Source organism: Podarcis bocagei (genome assembly GCF_964188305.1).
Source record: "Podarcis bocagei genome assembly, chromosome: 3".
In the NCBI taxonomy this organism is placed as follows: Eukaryota; Metazoa; Chordata; class Lepidosauria; order Squamata; family Lacertidae; genus Podarcis; species Podarcis bocagei.
In genome coordinates, this window is record NC_138127.1 from 49,839,758 (window position 1) to 49,863,559 (window position 23,802).

General features: G+C 40.9%; 1 protein-coding gene across 4 annotated transcripts in view; it reads left to right on the plus strand.

Moving 5' to 3' along the window:
* Positions 1-23,802, plus strand: part of PHACTR2 (phosphatase and actin regulator 2) — a 70,151-nt gene that overhangs the window by 41,014 nt on the left and 5,335 nt on the right. For 2 of the 4 annotated variants that reach the window (XM_081186307.1, XM_081186309.1), the window contains exons 3-11: positions 4,920-5,000; positions 6,123-6,284; positions 11,696-11,932; positions 14,250-14,799; positions 16,898-17,094; positions 19,171-19,327; positions 20,302-20,357; positions 21,638-21,699; positions 22,031-22,168. In XM_081186307.1, the coding sequence (XP_081042433.1) occupies positions 4,920-5,000; positions 6,123-6,284; positions 11,696-11,932; positions 14,250-14,799; positions 16,898-17,094; positions 19,171-19,327; positions 20,302-20,357; positions 21,638-21,699; positions 22,031-22,168 (1,640 nt within the window). The remainder of the gene's footprint in view (positions 1-4,919; positions 5,001-6,122; positions 6,285-11,695; positions 11,933-14,249; positions 14,800-16,897; positions 17,095-19,170; positions 19,328-20,301; positions 20,358-21,637; positions 21,700-22,030; positions 22,169-23,802) is intronic. The other 2 variants (XM_081186308.1, XM_081186310.1) reach the window with 2 other exon arrangements.

A 23,802-nucleotide genomic window follows, 5' to 3' on the forward strand; every position in this document is an offset into this window, starting at 1 on the left:
TTCCTTCTGTGGTAGGCCATACATTTCTTGAGAGCAAATACCTGTCTTTTTGTTTATGGAATAATCTTGAGTGCTATGCATGCTAATGGGGGTGAATTATAATGTGTGAGACAAGACAAGACTGTTTTGTCTGTGAGGTGTAATTCAGATGTTTAAATTACCACATCTATCCCCTGTAACATTTTGCTTTAAAGAAACCACAATTAGACTGGAGCATGAGGTGTATAAATGTTTTAAGTCATCAGAAACTGAGGAAGTAGAATTTCAGGTTTTTGAGCATCTAAATTAGATGCCCCAAAGTAACATTTTAGAGCTTGAGAACAATTTGTGCTGAGAGTATTTTGCGGGAACTTGTGGCAAGTGGCCATAGGTCAGTGGAAGAGCATGTGGTTTGAAGCAGACATTCCCAGGTTCAGTCCATTGGGACTACACAACTGAAGGGAAGCACACTTTGATCTCTGCCATCGCCATCTGAACAAGGGCCACTGGGAGACCGCACCCTCTGTAGTATCACCCTTTGTAGTATCAACTTTCTAACTATACAAAGACTAAAGTTTCTCTATCCATTAGCTAGAGAAGAAGCAGCTGCAAAGAGCTTGCTCTCTCTCCCCCCCCCCCGCATTTGCTAGAAAGATCACACTGTTCCAACTTCCTGAATTCGCATGCTTTCCCTCTTCACTCTCCATTCCATTTTCTTTTTTGCATCATGTCTCTTAGTCCCTGCTTGCTGGCTACAAGCTGTCTTATCTCTTTTTTGTAATATCTGTACAGCGTTTAGAAAAATGTTAGGCACTCTATAAGTGTTAAAATAAAAATAGCAGCAGAGTTGGGAATATTTCTGCTGAGAGAAACATTAGAGAGCTATCATTCTTCAAACTAGACAAACTCAGAGCTCAGAGCAGCCAATGGTCTGACTCAGAATAATGTCTTAAGATGCCGATAAATACATATTAGTTGCCCTACACATTTCAGTAAATCTCCTTTAGGGTCTTTCTGTAACAGGCAGACGACTGACATATGTACAGTACCTTTGTAACAAACACTATAAAACTATAGTGTTCCTATCGATACATACAAATATATTTATAAATATCCCAAACATTTTCTGGGCGAATATATATAACCAATATACGAGTTACAAAAATGTGCACAAAAATATTATTTATTAACTTAGTCATAAAAACATGCAACACTTTAGAAACTTCAGCACACGAATGCCTACAGCTGTTTAAAAGCACATACAGTTGCACAGATATCTGGACAATATATTCTTCCATAATTCAAATGCAGTAACATGCATTTCACAAATTACATAGTCTTTTGGCAAACATAACAGAAAGATCTAGGGCATCAGAAAGTTTTCCAATGCAAATTCAGTCCCGTCCCCATCCCGAATGTGAATTACCCTAATTTCCAGGAAATTTTTGAACTCAGGATTTTCTGGCAAACTCATTTCCCTCCCCCACCAAATAGAGAGGGTTGTCAGCAATGGGATATCCCGGGCTGGCAGTGGTCCTTATTAAGACACAACCTTCCAAGCGCATGATTAGCCCTGCCAGATTAGAGCAGCATTGTCAGAGCAGCATGAAGGTGGTTCAAGCCCTGGTGTTCAGAAAAAGCGGGTGAGGAGGGTTGCTTAGAAACCCAATGAATATAGGACAATAAAGCACCCCAAACTGATGATTAAGGAATTCAACACCTTTTATCTAACAGCTTAAGAAAATACAGTTGCATATGGAGGTGCTGCAATATGTTATCTGACTACGTATATTCATGAATAAGTTTCTCTACAAAGTAGGAAAACTGACTTGTCTCTCACTGACTTCCTGAGATCAAACATGATCATAAACATTCTGCATTTATTTCTGTATGTGATTGGAAAAGAGGATGTGAAAACAAAACCTAGGGTGCATCCATATATTAGAAGAGAATGTCCCCTATAAAGCTGAAGTACATTGTATCTGTTGAACTGCAATATTTTCCGTGATTTTTTTAAGTAATATTTTTTATTGATTTTTGCAAAACAAGCCATATTTTGTGAATGCAATAATAAAGAAAAGGCTATTTTGTGCTTTTAAAGTATTGTCTGTGGCTTAATACATTTATAACTGAAAACATCTGCAACTGAATATATTTACACATTTATTTTTGAGGGGGTTTCTTTTTTCCAAAGAGGCAGGCAGCATCATGCAAGTGACCTGCTGCTTCTCACAAAGTTCTTTGGATCAAGGCCATTGTGTTTAAAGGTGGGATGGGGAAGCTTTGGCCCTCCAGATTTTGTTTGAACATCTGGACAGTCACAGGTTCTCCATTCCTGATTTAAAGAATATTTAATACTTTGCAAAATCTAAAAACAGCAGGTCTCTATCCAATTGGCTCACACTGAAACCAAGCAGAGGCAAAGGAAGAGAACATGTTGGTGGTGAACAATATGTGACTGTGCAGAAGGAGTTGTAATTTGCTTAAGGCAGTGTGAAACGTTCTTAAATCTGCATGCTGCTAAAGTTGGTAATTACTACTTTGCCTTTAAAAAAATGAAGCAAAATATAGAAGGTAAAAATTAAGGAGGCAAAGCAAAAAGGACTGGTTTTTACAGGCTTTTTGAAATAAGAAAGGAGGCATATAGGATTTTAGCAGGAGGAACATTCCATGCATACAAAGAAGCTAAAGAAAAGGGAAGATGAAGAGAAACAGACCAAGCAAGAGACATGAAAAAATGATGACTTGTAGCAATAAGCAGGACAGATAGGATAGCTGTAGCTCCACAAGCCAAGTGTGCCTGCTCAGTGCCTGATACGGAAATATTCTGCTTGTTTAATCGCTTAATGTCTGTCTGGTTCACTGGTGTCCTGTTCTGAGTAAGGAGGAGATAGTGGCTTAAGGGAGCAGATAAATCTGAGCCATAGTTAAATCCCAAAAATGCTGCATTGTGAGGCAGATGATGAATACACAGAGATTGGAAGTGTGGATGGCAGGACTGATGATAGAAATGGCAAGAGGAAGGGACTCCACCTGACTTAGCTTATAGATAACACTTGAGGAAAGTAAAATGCTTAATTCTCTCCCAGCAATGGGAGATGAAAGGGGGGAAGGATTAAACGAGTGGAAGAAGCAAACATTTTAAGGGTCACATTCAGAAGATAGACTTAACAATTACCGTATTTTTCGCTCTATAAGACTCACCTTTTCCCTCCTAAAAAGTAAGGGGAAATGTGTGTGCGTCTTATGGAGCGAATGCAGGCTACGCAGCTATCTCAGAAGCCAGAACAGCAAGAGGGATCGCTGCTTTCACTGCTCAGCGATCCCTCTTGCTGTTCTGGCTTCTGGGATTCAGAATATTTTTTTTCTTGTTTTCCTCCTCCAAAAACTAGGTGCATCTTGTGGTCTAGTGCGTCTTATAGAGCGAAAAATATGGTATATTTTTAAAGGACAGGGTATTAGCAAATGCTTCAGAAAGTCAGTATGAACAATTGGCAAGCCAGGGATGATATGCTGCACTTAAATCCACTGGGTATTCTAGTCTCAAAGAATGAATTGTGGTTCTTTGGGATTCCATTATTGTGGTCTTAGATAGATGTGGTCTGTGAAGCATGGCTGCAGATCTGCCTTGGTTGACAATCAGGGACCTCTGATATTCTGCATCTTAGGGATCTCTTGGATAATGTGCACTTTTCCTATCCAAGTATTGCACCCTCTCCACTGGAGCCACAGATGCTCAGAAGTACCAGTTTACCTTCAAGGATTATTTATTTGTGTTTCTGCATCTTTCTGTCAGCAGAAATAAGTTTTATAAGCAAACAAAGCAGCTTATGGTATACTTCCTGGAAACTGCAAAATATGCGTGCACAGAAAGTTACATAGTTTACAGCCTGATGCATCACAGCATCCAAGAAGTTATGGAAAGTGCCCTTGTACAGAAGCCAGTAAGACCTGGCCGAAACTGGAAGTCTTCAGACTGAAGAAAGCTGACACTAAGTAGGACTATTGGTCCATCTTGCTCAGTATTATGTATTCTGACAGAGCCAGTGGCCTTCTGGGATTTCAGACATGGTTCTCTCTCAGCCCTACCTGGAGATGCCTGGGATTGCACCTGGGGCCTAGAAGCTTTTCCACTGAGCTATGGCTCTTCCCCAACCTGAACCCCGTAAGGGAAGCTGAAAGGCAGCCATTATGTACAGGCTGGAGACCCCACTTTGAAGGTCACTCTTTGTATTCATCATAGCATGTGCTCTCACATGATTAGCCAGTGCTTTCTGTACAAGGGGATTTCCTGATATATCAGGCTGTGAGTTATGCAACATTTTGTGCACTCATGTTTCCAGGAACTATGACATGCATAGCTTTATATAAGAAGAGATACATTTTCCCACTTCCAGGGTGGTGTTTTACAAAGAATTCCTGTCAGCACTGGGATTTCCACTTGGGCAGCAGGACTTTCTCTATCTCTCCTGCCCCTGCTCTTTTATAGAGGCCTGGGGAAACATTCCATTACACAAGAAGAAATCCTTGCACTAACAGAACACTCGCATTAGGGCTACATTGTATTTCATCCAAAACTTGGATGGGAAGAATGATTGCCTGTCATACAAAACAATGCCTTAACCGAGTATGTGAGTGTGACTCTGCTATTACAAATTTGCATAATATATTTCTGTTCTGGAGGTTCATTGCTATTCTTGTTACTAATAAAAAAAAAGTATCTGCACTTGTTAACAAAAGATCAAACAGCGTCGCCGACTTGTACAGTGCTCCTTTTCTGTCTAACAACAATATTTTGAAAAGCTATTGCTGAAGACAAAGGCTAAGGTCCTTGCTTTTGTTCTTTTTAATCTTTTTCTGGCTTTAAATATATATATATAATTGCTATAATTGAATTTCAGTGAATTAACGTCTACATTTTGTCTGTTTCTTTTTTGAAGTGCTGGAAAGAAAGATATCAACAAGGCAAAGCAGAGAGGAGTTGATAAGAAGGGGAGTCCTGAAGGAAATAACTGAACAAGGTGATGGCAATTAATATAGGCAGCTGCTAATAACTTTTGTATGCCATTTAAATGATTAGCATTATTTTTCTGTTGCTACTATCATTGTTTTGAAACTCTGTGACATGACTGATACAGCAGGCAGGGACACATCCTTTCAAGCCAGACTCATAACCCGCTTGTGATAAAACCCCTGGGTCTTCTGTTATAAGCACAAACCGTAATTCAGTCTGTCATTTGTGTCTCATTGTTTGGGAAAGTGAACTGAATAGCAAGGTATATTCAGGAGAGAACATGGGAGCATACTTGAATCCAAGTATTCGTGTCAGGTGGCTGGGGTGGAGGGAACCTGCCATGCATCTAAGTGTTGTGCTGTTGAGTCTAGATGTCAAGGGAAGGAAGACATGCTTCAAAGACTGCTTGGAATGCCCTAAAGAGGGTGTCAAGTACTCCCAGCAAAACTGTTGATACCATAATAATTCTGCTACAGAAATCTATGGGGCGGCCACACTTGAAATGCTGTGTATAGTTCTGGTCGCCACACCTCTCAAAAGATATAGAGCTGGAAGAGGTGCAGGAAAGAGCAACCAAAATGATCAAAAGGATGAAGCAACTCCTCTATGAGGCAATGTTACAACATGTTGGGGCCTTTTATTTTGGGGAAAGGTGTTGTGTGCACATTGGCTTGCTCAGGTTGACTAGGAAGAGCTAAATATTAGGTGACAATTAGTGTTCTGGTAATGTAAGTACAGTGGTACCTCAGGTTACAGATGCTTCAGGTTACAGACTCTCCTAACCCAGAAATAGTACATCGGGTTAAGAAATTTACCTCAGGATGAGAACAGAAATCACGCAGCGGCAGCGGGAGGCCCCATTAGCGAAAGTGGTACCTCAGGTTAAGAACAGTTTCAGATTAAGAACGGACCTCCGGAACGAATTAAGTTCTTAACCCGAGGTACCACTGTATTCTAGGCATTCAAGTGCTTGTTAATGTAGATTCCTTCCTCCCTTTCCAATATAGCTTCATCACATTTTATGTACATCAAGCGTGCGGCTCTTTGCTGTATGCTGCAACCCTGTAAATGGGAAGCGCTTACATACATTGTCAGTGTAAGGCAATAACTTTGTTATCATTTATTTCAGATGGAGAGATAACAGTAAATTATGAAACCTCAAACGGCCACACGATAGTAATCACTGAAGAAGCCATACAGGGAGAAAATGTCACGAAGACCGCAGAAGAGAATAGCTCCACATCAGCAAAAGCACCACCAGCTACAGAAGAGAGAAAAGATGGCAAAAAGGGTAATTTAAAATGCAACTCATCTGGATTGATTTCTCATTTTAAAAACATGAGTAGATAATTTATGTAAACGGTTATACTGAAAATGACTCTGCCTATAGCAACAAGGAAGCCAATGTAGATATAGGCTTTGCAGAAACAAGACAGCAGTTAATATTTTTAAGTGGCATCTTTTCAATCAGAAATACAAATTTAAAATGGAACATAAAGTTGGTCTTGTTGGAAGTGGAGGAAAAGGTGGTAGGTCTGGAAGAGGAGCAGATTTTTATTTGTTTTAACAGACATGAATGGAACCTTGTCTGTGGTTTAATGAGAGGCAATTAGAATTACACGAGAAGGCCATTCACTGAATCTTAGCTTAACCTCCATCCCAAAGTTGTGAGACTAACATTAGAGCAGGTGTGGGTGGGGGGCTTGTGTACCACCCTGAGCTCCTTCAAAGAAGGGCAGGATGTACATCATACAAAAGCATTTATATAACTTTTTTCTGCTTGTTTATAACTAAACTTCCTGCATGTGTAGAATGGAACAGTTACAGACTACAAGATGATGGTGAACAAATATTAGTTCTATTTTAACAGAAGCTCACCACCACCACCAAAAGTTGATTTATGAACTTTTTCTACAAAGGAAAATACACAATACACTAATGGAAACATCTTTTTTTAAAGTGGGTGCCCTGCTGTTCTATAGCTGGCACTACAAGTACTGTGCATGCCACCAGGTTGTTGTTTGCTTTCTATGTGAGAAAATCAGTAAGAACATAAGAACAGCTGTTCAGGATCAGGCAAAAAAGTCCATCCTGCCTGGCACTCTGATTTTCCTCAGTGGTGGACCAGAAGCCCACAAGCAGAAAGTGAAGATGCTAGCCATCTTGTGATGTTTGCCTCTATCAACTGGTATTCAGAGAAATACTGTTGCTGGACATGAAGGCTGTATTTAGCTTACGATTTATTACAATTAATGGAACTTCGCTTCATGTAGTCTTGGGGCAAAATGACAAAGAAACATCAAAAACTCCTGACATTTCTGATTGTAGTCTGACAGAAGACAGGAGGCTTCAATTTTGATTGGAGCAATGGGTTACCTGTATATTTTTCACAACAAAGCAAATTGATGATTCTGGAATGCTGTTAGTCTGATCAAAATTAGAGCCTCCCTTCTGCCAGTCATTTAACTCAATACAGAGAAACCAGGAGATCCAGCCATGCTGTCTTTCCATGGGCAAATGTTCTGCATTTTTGAGGGATAACTCCAGATACTTGAGAGAGCCATCGGACAAGTAATACTCATGCAAAGAATTCCTAAATCTTGCAGAGGGAAAGAAGGCAGGGATTGCTTATTTACATGCATTGCTGCATCTAACTGTTTACCATGACTGGTGGATTTCATAGCTTCAAGCACTCCATAGCAGAAATAGAATATTTCTGGTAATCACAACATTGTTTTCTCAAATATAATAGTTATGAATAGTCAGTACCCATTTTCCATAAAAGCTAACTCAAACTGCTGTGATCAAAGATGGTACACTTCTGAATACCAAATCCTGGTAAAAAATCTAGGGGAGAAAGTCATTGCTTCCATGCCCTGCTTGTAGCCCTCCCAGAGAAATTTGCTTGTTGCCATAGGTAACAGTGCTGGACTGTACTGAACTTTAGGTCTGACCCCGCAAGGCAGTTTAAAACATTTTTAACCATACATTTCCATAGATGAAGAAACATGACAGATTTCTCTTTGACGGTGCATATTCAAGATAACTACAGACAACACTATATCACCTCCCTGTTGTACCTGCAGTCAGGGTAACAGAAGGGGTGATTAATTTTTTTCTATGCATGCTAATAAAGGTAAAGGTAAAGGTACCCCTGCCCGAACGGGCCAGTCTTGACAGACTCTGGGGTTTGTGCGCCCATCTCACATCTATAGGCCGGGGGCCAGCGCTGTCCGGAGACACTTCCGGGTCACGTGGCCAGCGTGACAAAGCTGCATCTGGCGAGCCAGCGCAGCACATGGAACGCCGTTTACCTTCCCGCTGGTAAGCGGTACCTATTTATCTACTTGCACCCGGGGGTGCTTTCGAACTGCTAGGTTGGCAGGCGCTGGGACCGAGCAGCGGGAGCGCACCCCGCCGCGGGGATTCGAACCGCCGACCTTTCGATCGGCAAGCCCTAGGCGCTGAGGCTTTAGCCCACAGCGCCACCCGCGTCCCCCATGCATGCTAATAGGTGCATCCTAATAAAAATTGGTGATTTATGAATAAAGGGGAAAAGTTTGGTGGCAATTCCAGATTAATTGATAAAGTATGTGATCGCGTACATATGTGCCTTTATGAGGTCTTGTTGCTCATCTGTATCTTATCGTTATGAAGGAGCTCCTTGCAGTCTCTGATAAGAACAGATACTACACTTGATCTTAGCCAAAAGGCCGAGAAGCGATGCTCCTTGCAGTCTCACTGAAATGAATGAAGGCTGTGCCTGAAATCTTAAAAGGCAAATGCTGTGTGTTTGTCAAACAAACCTATCAGCCTAATCCAGGATTCTTTCTAGCCATGTGAAATAAGAAACAAGTGCATTTCCTGCAAAAAAAAGTTGCTAGCTACAAATAGAGCGTATTCTCCTGAGAATACATTAAAAGACAAGTGACCTTTCACATGATATATGCATGAAGATGGGTGGTTTTTTTCACTTGGTCTATGTTGTAGCAAATAGGTTTATGTGCCCTTTGCCTGCTTGAGGTTTTTCAGTTTGTTTGTTTGTTTTAACTTTTTCTCTATAAATACAAAGTATTAAAACTACTCCTACGAAACCCGGGTCTGCAATACTGCCCATGGTTCTTCTGTGCTCACGATTATATTGATCTCGGCTCATATTCATCTCAGTAGGACTTATGTATACATAACTAGTGGTGGGATTGTATATATGATTTCTTTTCATGTTCAGGAATGGGACTTTTAACAAGAGCAGAAAATGAGCAGAACTGTAATAATGAAATGCTGAATGCCTTGATGATTAGGCCATGGTAGACTGGTACTCTGAGCACAGAAAGAGTTAAGAGTGCTTTTGGAAGCAAAGCTGTTCCTGATAAACAATTCTAGAAATGTTGAATGCTTCCGAAGTTTGTCGCCTTGCAGATGCTTTCTACATTTTGAGTATTGCTATTAGTAATAATGATGGGGTGTCAACTCTACAAGAGGCATGTTTAGAAGGAGGTACTTCTCTTGTACCAAATTAATAAGAACATGCTGACAGGTTTTCATCTGCTTGTATTTTGGGTAAATGATGATTGAGTGCATGCTGTATAAGTGATCTTGCCCTAAATCTTTTATAAATCTGTCATCTGCTTTAAGAAATACCATGTTCTCAAAAGAAGAAGAAGAAATAAACACTAAAATTACCCAGCATGTATCAACCAACACTGAGTATAAATGATTTCTGTCCTACACAGATGTTGTAATAGCTGAGCACATACCATTTTAGAATTGTAATTTGGCTTAGAACTGGTAGCAGAAGAGCTAGTTAATTTAGGGGGTTACCAGTGATAATGTGAGAGGGGAACTTGAGTCAAAAAGTAACAAAATTGACATGATTCCATACCATGCTTACATACTACTAACTAGATGAGCCAGCAGGGTTTTCTGGGTCCAGTCCACTGTATGTGGACTGGGCCCTCTGACCCACATGCAGAAAGGACACAGATTTGCATCAAATTTTCATATGCTTTGTCTAATATGTAAATTTTACAAGTGAAGCAGAGTCCAAAAATAAATCAGCGGCCACACATATAATAAAATATCTGACAGACAGAATGTGAACAAGTGAAGCTTTCCCCATAAATGCATTTCTATACCACAAGAGGTTTAACTTGTTTAATTTCTGCCTTCCACACAGCTGTTAAATGCACAAGACACCTGCTTTCCTCAATGCTATCCCTAAACCAAAGCCTAGACTGCAATCCTATACCCGCTTACCTGGGAGTACTCCCCATTAAACACAAACTTAGTTCTGAGTAGACATTCCTCATCTCCCAGGTTAATCAACATCCCATGGCCTTTAAACTAGGGGGACTGTTGCTTTTGTTTGTTAATATGGTATATATTTTTGTAGTTTTGCATTGCAAACTGCTCTGTGAGCCTGAGGTTGGCTAGCTGAGTCGGTAGAGCATGAGAGTCTTAATCCCAGGGTTGTGGGTTTGAGCCCCACTTTGAGTAAAAGATTCCTGCATCCCAGGGGGTTAGACTAGATGATCCTCATGCTCCCTTCCAACTCTACAATTTTATGATTCTGTGATCCTCAGAAGAAGGGCAGTATAGAAATCTAATTAATATTAATAAGTGAACTATACAGTGAATTATTAATGAGTGCCAGGACTTTAGCGCATGCAGGGAAAACTACCTAAGCCTCTGCAGAGTTTTTACATTTGCCTTTTTTTTTGGTGGGGGGATTCTTCAACATCCACCTATACTTACTGTGTGTTGGTATTTGCAGAAAAGAGCTGCTAGGAGCTACCTGATCTCAGACAGACTCATCACAAGAATGAGGCATCCTGGTTTCTAGGGGGAAAGGAAGGGCAAACTGGCGATTCCAAGGACTAGTAGATGAAACAGAAGCTGGAAAAGTGTACTAAAGAGGAGGGGAGAACAACAGCTCCTTAGGATCCTAGAGATTCCTGTTGCCCAGTGTCAATTACAGCTGCTACTTCACTGATTGGCCACGAACATTGAAAGGCAGGAGCAGCAAGGCTGCCTCATCTCAAAGAAGTCACTTAGAAGGGTACCTGCATATTTACTTCATAACTTACTTTCTAGGAGAGCTAGAGACCCTTGCTTTAAAAAAAATGAAAACTCAGAGTCTGGGGTTCCTGCTAGCTGTGATCTTGTTATTTCAGTAACCCCTGTACCTGTCTCTTGGCAGCCCTGGACACATGTGACACGCACAACTGTATTTACTTGTCTCACATACTGTTGGTTTTTACATACTAATTATTTCTAATAATAACGCTGTTTATCTCTTGAGAATGGGGTAGAGATCCAAATATGGTCTGGTGAATTGGAATAAATTGAGCTTTGGTTGCTTGAGAAGTATCTCTGAAATGATTGTAATGACACTATCCTCCTTCAGTGGGAACTGAATTATTTTTTTAAAGCTGTTCCCTTGTTTCTGCATTTTGAGAGCCTCTCTGGGCCGCACGACGGACCTCGGAGATGTACTAGACAGACTTGATATAATTTGGCTGCAATTCCTTTCTTTAAATAAATAAATAAATCAGAAATATTCCTGATTCTCAAGAGGTGGAGCAGTTTGGAGAGATGTGTTTGTTTGTTTGTTTGTTTGTTTGTTTGTTTGTTTGTTTGTTTGTCATCCTGCCAGTTGTCGTCTGTTTGTCAGTTGCTTTCTGTTCACTTTCTCATCCATAGAGAAACCTCTTCCTAAAGGTTCAGAAACATCGGCACCCCGTGCCCCACCACCGCCACCTCCTAAATCTAAGCCTAAAGCTAAAAAAGCAACCATACCTCCAAAAAATGCTACTGCTGCTGCCACTAGCCATAAGACTAACGAAGTGCCACATGCTAAAAAAAAGGGCAAGGCCCCTGCCAAGCAGGCCTCTGCACCGCCTGCCAAGCCAACAAGCCGCGGTGCAAACCGAGAAGCCGGTGAGTAACACACGGGTTGGTCGTTCCGTAATGCATGCTGTGGGTATTAACATACGGGTGCCCAGCTTTGGATTTGTGGAGCTTACTGCTTGCTTTTGATGTCAGAAATACTAATACAGTGTGTGTCTTGTCAGTAGCCAACTCTTCACTGACTTTGTTTTCTGATGCACTCTACTGCTGAATAAATGCCACTGGCTATGCTTCCTTGCCACAGCCACTGGCATTAAAAGTACAGGGAGCAGCAACTTCCAGACATTAGCGTGCATTCAGCTGAACAAGCGCTACAGCATCATGGAAACAGGCAGATGACAGTTGTTGGCTTTGCATCTGACGATAATAAGACTTGGGTGTTGTAATGCGTGGCTGGGCAACACACAGCCCAGTGTAGAGCAAACTTCGTGGTTATCATGCTCTGTTATTAAAATTTTGAAAATTGTTGGTTAGAATAAATGTACATTGCTAGCCCTCCTGGATAGCGAGGCTGATTTGAAAACAAAAGAACAAAAAACCAAAAGAAAACCCTCCAAAGGATTGGTCAGTATTGACAGCTAAACTAAGAATATATGATGAAGCTAAGGGTTGTGGGGTTAATGACTGCATATCGCCTTTATAATGACCACTACCCAAATGCCGTTGGTGGATATAGCTGTGTACACACGTAGCCTTTAAAATGCCCAGCGGTTGTTTTTCCAAAGTGTGCTTTTGTAAATAGCGACTTGTAATTGTTTAGCATCTGAAAGTCTTTATACAAGGACTTGGAAATCATGCAGCTTAAGACACAGTGAAGGCTGGATTCTCTTTACTTGCTTCTATTCTGATTTCCTCCCTCTCCCAATATTTCAAAAATACCTTAGCAATAATGATTTTGTGAAAGCTTTTCTAACATTAAGTTTCCAAGGATGGCAGATAACATTGAAAAAGCCTGTGAAATGCAGAGGCAAATTGCCCACGCCTGATCTTAGAGGCACAGTAACAGGCAGCATGTGATTAGCATTTTGTTTCAGCAGTAGCAGGGATTTGAGCTGCTCGTGGCACCCCAGGAATGCAGCACTTTACATCAGATCTGAAAGTGTTGGGTGGTGTGCTTAGGGAGTTTATTGGTTTTGTTATCAGTTGTAAAAAGAAAGAAAGGGGACTTCTAAAAACAAGCAAAAAGAAGTCCCAACTTTTTCTTACCAGAGAATGTGTGAGATGAAATTTTCCCACTGTTCTTTGGACTCCTCCTTCCATCTTCCAGTGGGCTGATGATTGATCCCAATCCTTTTTTTATGGCTAAGCAACAGGGAGTAAGCTGTGTAACCTTTCACAAATTCATACCCCTGGCCTTTTATGCTGCGAACTGCCCTGAGATCTTCGGATGAAGGGCAGTACACAAATTTAATAAATAAAAATAATAACTACATCTAAGTATTCCAACATTATCAATGTTAGCAGACATCAACCCATTGTTTCATATTAAGCAAGAATTCTCATTAGCCTTGGCCACAGCTAATTTTGGTACCCGTGGAAGTGTTTGGCAAGCCTTAAAACAGGACTTGCTGTGCATGAGACAGTTCCATCCACTTTGCCCCTCCCTGCTTGTGCTGGGGAGAACAAAATCAGTGTTGCTTCTGAACCAAGGATTGTGGTTTGGTTTGCTCCAAGCCATGGAGCATGATTGATGACAAGCCATGATTGATGACTAGCCAAGGTTTCCTTTTGGCTTACTAATCATTACTCACCTTTTGGGAAAGGTTCATAGCTCGATAGTAGAGCATCTGCTTTGCATGTAGAAGGTCCCAGGGAAGAGTCTTGCCTGAACCCCTGGAGTGCTTCTGCCTGTCAGTATAGACAATACTGAACTAGATGGACCAACAATATGAATCAGTGAAAGGCACCTTCCTACGTTTATATCCCTAGTTTGGATGTAACACTAAGCCAAGGATCTGGTGTTTTTTAACCTCCATGCACTCATGGGGAAGAGCAAAACATTCATGCAAGGCGTAATCATGGTAAATAATCAACTATAGTTTACTATGGTGTGCAAACTGGGCTAATATAATGCTTAAAGCTGGTACAAGATGGGCAGGGGAAGGAAGAAAGGACATGAACCAGCAGTCAGATCTCTTGTTTAACTACTGTCAAATGTGTCCCCTAGCTCTGTAAATAATTATGTACTTATTACACTTCAGAGTTCCTAATACTGCTTGTTTAGCTTCAGATTTTCCAGTAATAGGGTGGAACCCCATTGCAGAAACATAACGTATGTTGACCGCAAAAAAAAGTGTTTAGGAAACCATTTCTGCAATGATGACATGTATGTTCTCTCCCATTTCAGCTAGTTCCTCGCACGTAAAAAAAGTGCACACTTCCAAGGCACCGTCGTCATCTCCTTCATCCACATCATCTCGCCCTAAAACCTCTAAAGAGCCAACGTCAAGCAAAACAGGCACAGGGACACCCAGAGACAAGAAGAAGCATGGAAAGCAGGTGACAGTGCGAACATCTGCTGATGGGGACATTTCTTCCACCTCAAACACAGCAGTAGGCAACTCAGAAGCAAAGGTGGAGAACTCTAAACCAGAAGAGCCTCTCTCTGTTATTTCTGAAGCTAGAGACACAACGCAGCCAAGCACAGCTACTGTTCCTCCCCCTCCTGCTGTTCCGCCACCACCCCCTCCTCCCTTCATCCCATCTCTGTATCCAGGCTCTCAGCCCCCTGGTTTCTCAGACACACAAGATGTGCCAGTTAGCACTGAAATAGCTCCGTCTGTCCCTGGCACAGATTCTAACGATCTTCACATGAAAACTGAAGCAGATAGTGAAAGCTCTTCAAGCAGTGCTGTCCTAGACAATAGCCTGGATACTGAGGGAGAAGACACAGAATGGTAAGACCACATGCTCTCAGGTAGCTCATGGTAACTTGGAGCAACATTGCAGTAGTATTTAGGGAGATGGTGGAGTGGTTTAGATAGGCTTTCCTATACCTAAAGTTTGAACTATGCTTTGAAACTCGGAAAGGTTTTGCTAATTTTCTCTCTCTTTCTTTAATTATATTTTCATAACCTCAAGCAGAAGTGAAAGAGAGGGAGCCAGGATTTTATGCAATTCATTTATTTAAAAAAATACACAAGAAACTTTCAAAATAAAAGCTTTAGCAAAATTGCCAAGCATATAAAATAACTTGGTTAGACTGCTTTGAGTTTCAAATATATATTTGAAAGTCTGCAAATAGGGCTCCAAAATTACAGCTCACCATTTATTTGGAGATATGCTATTCATATTCTTTGTTCATTCCTAAGAGTTGTTAAAAAAAATCCATGGTTCTGGTTGAGTGAATATATCATGAGGTTCTGTTTTAGAATGACTTCATTGTTCCAACATGGTGTAGTATGGTAGACATGGCCCCATTTCTGAGGCTGACTGCATTCTTAGGACAATTTCAGAAGGACTGTCCTTGGTAATGCTTCTATCCAGTAGCAAGCTGTGCTTCTTGAAAACAGCTTTGCTTCACCTTGTTTACTGAAACCTGGTATTGGGATCTTGCATTTTGCCTGGTGCTCTGCTGTGCAACAATGAAAGAAATGAATATTCCTTTAGAAAAGAGCTAAGCTGTGCCATGTTCCTTTCTAATCTAAAGCTCTTTCTATTTATCTGTGCTCATATATATATATATTCCAGATCTTGCATAAATAAAACTCTCATTATGTACTTAAAATCAATTCCGCAGCATAAGGCCAGGATGCCATTTAGAAACTAATCAAGTATTTCACCCAGAAAAATACTTTCCCCTGGAGTGATTATAGAATCATAGAATTGTAGAATTGGAAGGAGACCCGAGGGTTATCTAGTCCAGCCTCGTGCAGTGCAAGAATCTCAGCTAAAGCATCCATGCTAGATGGCCACCCAAAGTCTGCTTAAAAACTTCCAATGAAAGAAAGTCCACCAAAACATGGAGCTCACAAGCTCTCTCTTTTCCTTCAGTTTTCTCACTGACTGCCAGGTTTGCAGCAAACCATAGTTTGCTATTGTATCCAAACCAGGCAAACTGGGAACACACTACAGTTTGCCTTTAAACCAGAATTGGAAGCCACATTCAAACCAGGGGTGGCTTGCATGGCCCAAAGGATGGAGAAACCATTATTTGGCATTACATTATTTTGCCCATGATCTGCATATTTTAAAATTTGTCTGCATAGTTTGTCTGAGCTACAAATTTGCAATCCGTTTATAAATAGCTGACCTTTTAAGGAATCCAAAGCTCTGTACAAGTGGAGTTCTAAATATATTAATTAAGCTACCTATACTTCCCATAATGTCTGCATAGGTAGGTACATGTTGGATATGTGCTATGTTACACTTATCCTCAACTGTTCTAGTATCCTCCTTTCTCCATTTGTAACACCAAGCAGAAGTCTTGGTTCATGATAGATTCTAGCCTAATCTACATAGCGTTGTTTTATTATCTCCCCCTTCTGTGTGCTTTGTAGACACAACTCATTTTTAGGTTTAAGTTCTGGTTACTGTTTTCTAAAAGTCTGCTGGCTTGACATAGTGTCCTGGCTTGTGCCATGGTCTGTATAGATTAATTGTGATTTATTTGTATGTTTGAACCCACATCAGCCAATGGTTTGTGGCCAGCAAAGCAGAATGTGAAACCATGGCTTGAAGTTGGTTTATGAATCTCTGCTTGCATCAACCATGGTTTTTTGTTATGTCCAAACCCAATGTCCTGTTTAATTCTTACATAGTTCCAGAAATGCAAAGCAAAAGCAGCTAGAAAATTAAACTAACATGATGCAAAACAAGGCACAGTTACTCTGCTGGTCAACATACCACAGTTAAAACAAGCTGTGGCTTAGTGTTATGTCTGAACACAGCCTTTTCCTAAGGTTTGCACGCATGTAAACAGCCTCAGTGTCATGTTTCTGTAGTGTTTATGTCAAGTACTACATGTTTTTTTTCCCCTCCCCTGTGGATCTACAGTTCTGTTACCAAAGAAGATCAGGAAAAAGAGAGCCCTGACCAACCAAGTCCTGCCCCAACAGATGAACCTTCTGAAGCCCTAAACACTCCAGAAAGTGAGAGCTACAAAGAGAATCACACCAGTGACTCTGATTCAGATGGGCCAATACTCTACACAGATGATGATGATGATGAAGATGATGATGATGGTAGTGAAAGTAAGCCATTAAGCCATGTTTACAAGGGGGAGGGAAACATACTTGTTGAGCAGAGAATTATACCGCCTTGTCAGAAGAGTCAAGTTCCACTTTATTTGGGATCCTCCCAGGCAAACGTCTACATAGTTAAGGAATACCACCTTGCTTACTTCAGTTGTTGGAACTGCAGAGATGATGGCACAGTACCAGTTGCAGCAGGATGTATGTGCAGGCGCATGAACCCTATAGTGTAGCACGCTATTATACCGTTATCGCAGGTTGAGGGACTGTGCTGATAGAGAGTGACTTGCAGCAGTCTTGCATTGTAGCATACTGCTAATGTTGAAGGTCAGAGATGTGGGGTGGGGAAGCTGGTTTATATTCCCAGACAAAAGTCCTCCAGATCTCTCTCAGGTTTCAGCAAAGATGTGTCTGCTGAAATTGCTCCTTTGGACCTCTTCTCAGGTCAAATCAGGTACTCCATTTCATACAGAAGCCTCATGCTCTGTGAACTTTCATTTAATCTAATTGCAATTTTACACATTTTTTAAAAATAATTTTTTTAATGAGCATGAAGAAAGACATGCCTGTGTGAGGCAGCTGCAGCCATCACCAACTTCATTTCCCCCAAATGTATCTGGGGGATACATATTCCCCCAAATATGTGGGCCAGAGGCATTTGGGGAAAGTTAACATTGTGGTGGCTGCAACTGCTTGGCCTAACACTTCTCCAGTACCAGGGTGCTTGGCAGCCCTTGTTTTTGCTGCCCTCCTGCAAGTTCATGGGCAGAAGCAACAAGGTGGTCAGGAGGTTGGAGCAGAGGACACTTGAACCAGGTGCTGGCCCAGAATAGGCACTCAAAGTATAGTTTTTTCCACATATAGGTCATTTTGATACCAGGTTAATATGCCTGGGCCTTTATTGGCTCTTAGTGGTATCTGAGAATCCTATTAATTGCCTTTCCCTAATGCTTTATTGGGGGACGCGGGTGGCGGTGTGGGTTAAACCACAGAGCCTAGCTCTTGCCGATCAGAAGGTCGGTGGTTCGAATCCCCACGACGGGATGAGCTCCTGTTGCTTGGTCCCTGCTCCTGCCCACCTAGCAGTTCGAAAGCACGTCAAAGTGCAAGTAGATAAATAGGTACCGCTCCAGCGGGAAGGTAAACGGCATTTCTGTGCGCTGCTCTGGTTCGCCAGAAGCGGCTTAGTCATGCTGGCCACATGATCCGGAAGCTGTACGCCAGCTCCCTCAGCCAGTAAAGCAAGATGAGCGCCACAACCCCAGAGTCAGCCACAACTGGACCTAATGGTCAGGGGTCCCTTTAATGCTTTATTGAGGGCTTTACTTGCTGATGTCCTGTCTATTTTACATTGTTATTTGTGTATTGTATCTTGTCTTTTAGTATTATCCTAGAAGACTCTTAGTATTATCCTAGAAGACTATTTTGGCAAATGATGGGCATAAATATATCTTAAATAATAAATTAAGTATACATGCCACTTAAATAAATCAATGTACGTAGGGGTCAAAGGGTTTTGATTTGTTCCATTTGTTTTTAGAGTACATATTATCATCATCCAGAAACTTGTTGTTCTGGATTTGTCCGAGACCACTAAAATAACTTTTTTTTAAAAAAACAGTGTGATAAATACATAATAATAAATGCATGCTATATATTTGTTTAGAAATAATTGCTTGTTGATTATTGTTGAGGACAATCTTTTAAAAAAATATGCAAATGTGTTAATGAGAGAACTGAAACTGCATTCTTACTATGCAGCAAGTTGCTAAAGCTGAGATTTTATATCAAGTTATTTCATAGGCACTGGGGAAAGTTTGTGAACTTTCTGACTGCGCCCTAGCAGGCAGGTTGTTATTTTCTAAGTTATTCAAATTCTTGTGGGCATGAAGTAAGTCAAAAGTATTTTGCTTCAGATGCTAATTAAAATTCCTCCATTGAAAGAATGCAAAGATAGAAGGTGTTCATGGGCTGCATTAAAAAGCTTTTTGCTGGGATTTGGCATGTTTAAGCCCAAATATGAATGAATCAATGAACTTCTCCCTCCCTTTATCCTCTTCTTCCATTCCATCCCAGGCTCTTTAGCAAGCAAAATACGCCGTAGGGATACTCTTGCAATCAAACTTGGCAACAGGCCATCGAAAAAAGAACTGGAAGACAAAAACATCTTGCCGAGAACATCTGAAGAGGAGAGGCAGGAAATCAGACATCAGATTGGCACAAAGCTAGTGAGGTATCCGTTGTCATCTGAGCACATTTTGGGAGGTGGGAAGAGAGAATAGAGGCAGGTCTGGGGTCTGACCCAGATGTTTTCCTGTTCTGTGAGCTGAGGCATGTCCTAACATTATAAAATAAATCACACTTCATAATTATGAACCCACTACAGCTATGACACTTGATCTGACTTTATTTGTTTTCAGTAGAAGGAATTTGCTATTGTTCAACACTTCCCCACACAAAGCCGCAACAAAAATAATACAGCTGTTAATCACTGATATCTTGGTCACATTCCCATCCTGCTTACTCATGTGTTTTGGATAGAAGCTAGGCCAAATACATAAAGCAAAACAAACAAATAGCATTTCAGGTATGAATCATTTTAACTGCAGGTGGTTGCTGCTTCGTTTTGTTATATGACAAGTACTTAGCTGGCTTGAAAAATCTGAACTTCAGACATCTTGTTGGGTAATTTTTCTGATCAACTCACATCTTACATTGATACAACTTTTATGTACTACTTCTGAAGTTACTTGACATAAAAAGCATTTTGCTTTAACTGAGCATGTTTCTCTAAGCCTTTTGCCTGAAATCTAGCCTTTTATTTTCTTCTTGCATCATCTGAGCAGATTCCCTCATGCATTGCCAGAGGATGATGAAAAAAATGAGTGTCTCCCACTATTACTTAATGGATTATTTGCTTTATGATATTGAGGATTGTTTTTGAACAATCAAGCAGTTATATACATTTTATGAAATAAAAAAATTCAGATACATAGCTGATCTTGTGAAAGGTTAAATGTGACTTGATAAGCATCTATTTCCAAACCCATGTTAACCCCATTCAGCAACACATTTGATACAGCCACCATTAGTATAAACTGGCATTTGAAATTTTGGGTTTGAAAATAAATTTAGCTGTTGCATTTCAGTTCTCTGTCTTAGTGACTGAAAATCTGCATTATTTTCCTTTTTTTCCCTTTTTTGCAGGAGGCTTAGCCAGAGGCCTACTTCAGAAGAACTAGAACAGAGAAACATCCTAAGACGTAAGCAAAGCAGTGTGTGTGTGTGTGTGTGTGTGTGATGTATAAATAATTTCTTTTTCTTGGAGACTAAGATAGTGCATGATCATATCAGATGCCAACCTGAAATCTGGGTCAAATGAATTTAGAGACATTCCCAGAATTTTGAGCCATGACAGGTGAATGAAGATAGCTTATAACATTGTAGAGCTGCTTGAATCAAACATCTTGTTTTGTGACCATGGCATATTGCCTATGCAACTAGTTTGAAGTTTGCATGACAGCAAGAAGATTAAATATCTTCTTAGCACCGAGTTTCATTAATACCCATTGTATATCTAGCAAATTGCAGATCTGGAGCCTTAATGTCTGTAGGCTTTGCCATCTTGCCAAAACGAGCTTTCTAGAAACATGTCTTAGCTCTATGTGCCAGCTGAAGAATATTAATGATTATCACTACATGTAAAACCAGCAGACAGAATCTGCTTTCTGTAGCATTCCAGTATCCCAGAGCTCTGTTTGTCTTTTCTTTTTCATTTCCTTAGCAAGCCTACAAAGTTATATAAACATAACTAATCCCCAGAGGACATGATGGAAAATTCAGTTTTATGCTGTTGGGTTACATTAGAGCACAAAACTGAACTGTGTGCGACCAACAGTCAGTCAGGTGGACAAAAATCCTGTGAAATTAAATAAACAGGAAGGTAGCATGGTGCTATATAAAAAGGGGTGCTGGCAGATTAAGACGAAGGTCTATGAGCATACCTTACAGGATTGGTGCTTCCAGATTGTTGGTATATTCAGGTGGAATTCATTCACATGCCAGCAAATTCAGGGCTCCCAATTATAGTGGATTGGGAGGTCTTGTGCAAAAACCTGCTTCCCCCGAAGACTGGACTTTTTTCAGTAAGGAAAGTGATGGGGAGATATACTAGAAAATGTGGAATAACACTGACTCTGATACAACATCAGCTCCCCTCAAACAAATCAGGATGGATGCTTGTTACTCAGGATGTCTGAAAGCAACCACTTTGCCTAAGGTTATTCATGGCACATTCAGTTTGACCATTGCTTCTTTGGGTTTCTTGCTCTCTCTACTTTGATTGGTAATAATGAAGGCTTCCCATCTACTGTTCCTCATCTGGGACAGTGACTGTAACATGCTGAGAAGTAAAAAGGGGAGGAAACCAGAATGAGTTAGGAATAAAGTTGAAAGCATTTGTACTCAAACCAGCCTAGTGCTATACAGTAGTTAACATTCCTTTTAAATATTCCTACCTTTTCTCTCTTTCATCTAAAAACAGAAAAGAATGAAGAAGAGGAACAAGAAGCTAAAAGAGAATTGAAGCGCAGTCTCAGCAGAAAGGTACGCAAAATGTCTTCTGTAACCCAGAGATTTCCAAACCGTGTGTCATGCTTGACACATTGGTGTGTCGACTGCTGTGTGTAGGTGTGCTGTGCGAACGCTCCCCATGCTCCTCCCGGGGCTGGAACGGGAGCTGGTAGTCCACTGGTTTTCTAGGAAAACTGAATTACTGTGTCGTGGAATGATGCATGTCTAAATAATGTGTAACCAACATGAAAAGTTGGGTACCCTGATAACAAATTGGGTGCTGCTTATCTGCAGGGTGTGTCTTTTCCAACATTAGTCCTTGCTCTGCTTTCCTTTGGTTTGTTCACCTAGCCTTCTTTTACAGCTCAGTCTGAGACCAACAGTGGCTGAGCTTCAAGCAAGAAGAATCCTGCGTTTTAATGAGTATGTGGAAGTAACAGATTCTCCAGATTATGATCGTCGTGCTGACAAGCCCTGGGCAAGGTTAACCCCTGCAGACAAGGCAAGAGACAAATATGGATTATAAATGCAACTTTGTTTCTGTATCTCATAAATACAGCAGCAGAGGTTGCTTCCAAATATATGTATGTACCCATGGATAGCGCACATCCATCTAGAAGGAAAAATACACCGACCAGATGTAGTGGTCCAGTTTTCTCCTTTGGCCCAGGGACTCTCCCTGTCAGGCGCTGGGAGTTCTCTTCAAGCCATATCCTCTCATCCTAGCCCCCAGCCTTATTTTACACCCTTCTTAGGTGGAATGTTATCTTTGAGCTCCCTCAACTATTTTTTTCTAGTTGGAGGATAAAGAGGAATGATTCAATGTGTGCAGAAATTAGTCTACTGTACAAAGGTAAACGTTGCTATCATTGCTCTGTCCACTTTTTCTTCTGGCCCTACACATCACTGGTGGGGAATGTACCCCCAGAATGTTGCCTAGAAGGGAATGCAGCCCTGCAGCTGAAAAAGATTCCCTACTATTGCTTTAAAGCAGGCATAGGCAAACTCGGCCCTCCAGATGTTTTGAGACTACAATTCCCACCATCCCTGACCACTGGTCCTGTTAGCTAGGGATGATGGGACTTGTAGTCCCAAAACATCTGGAGGGCCGAGTTTGCCTATGCCTGCTTTAAACCATAGCTCAAGGTGCCTGCAGCCTTCATTCCTCTCCCGCATCTTCCAGCATTCCAGGGAGGAAATTCATGCTACTAAGTTTGAAACTAGGCAGCCTGGCATCTCTACCTCCACTTCCTCTCCCCACACCTAATGTTCAGTAACATAAAACTCATGATGTTACGTTGCCATGTTGCAAGTTTCCAGTGCCTTGCTCCACTTCATTCTCTGACAGTTTCGCATTACTGAACATCACCGTCAGAAAAGGGAGAATGTAAATTCTATTTAGGTGCTGATACCTAAACCCCACAGCTTTTAATCACCATGTTGCACCCACTTGGCCCCACTAGGTATTGGGTTGTGAGTAAGGTCTTTTACCTTTAACATATGCAACTCTATACATGTAAGGCCTGTATATGTGGTTAGAAACCTTGGTCGGGTCAAGGTTCCCAATCGCACATGACTGTACTGAGGGGAATATGAGAGGAGGTCTCTAATTCTGGCCTAATATTGCTAAAGTAGGAGATATCTCTTCTGGTACTTAACACTTCATTTGCTATTGCATAACTCTTATGCTTCAACATCACTATGAGAATTAAGCAAGATAATCCTCTTCTGAAACAGGAGACTGCGGTTAGAGATATATCATTGTGGTGACACAGCATAATAATTGTTTCATGCTGCAATTCTGCCCTACATTGAAAGATTTCTACTTCTAATGAGATGCCTTTTATAAAGGATTATTGAGAGATATTAATGGTGTTTTCAAAAAACAAAATGCAAGCATAGAGTAGCTATGACCTTCATGGAGTGATAGGGGCGAAAGGGAGCGATTATCATAAAAGTATTTGTGGTAATAGCTGTACACAGATAGCTAGCCTTTTTAGAAAATTACTATGGAATAAATGAAGAGATAGCAAAGTGATTAGTCTTTCTTTTTATATGTCAACTCTCATTACCAATGTAAAGTACACTGAATGGCTACTTTGCTTTTTAATAATCTGCCACATGAAAACAAAGGCC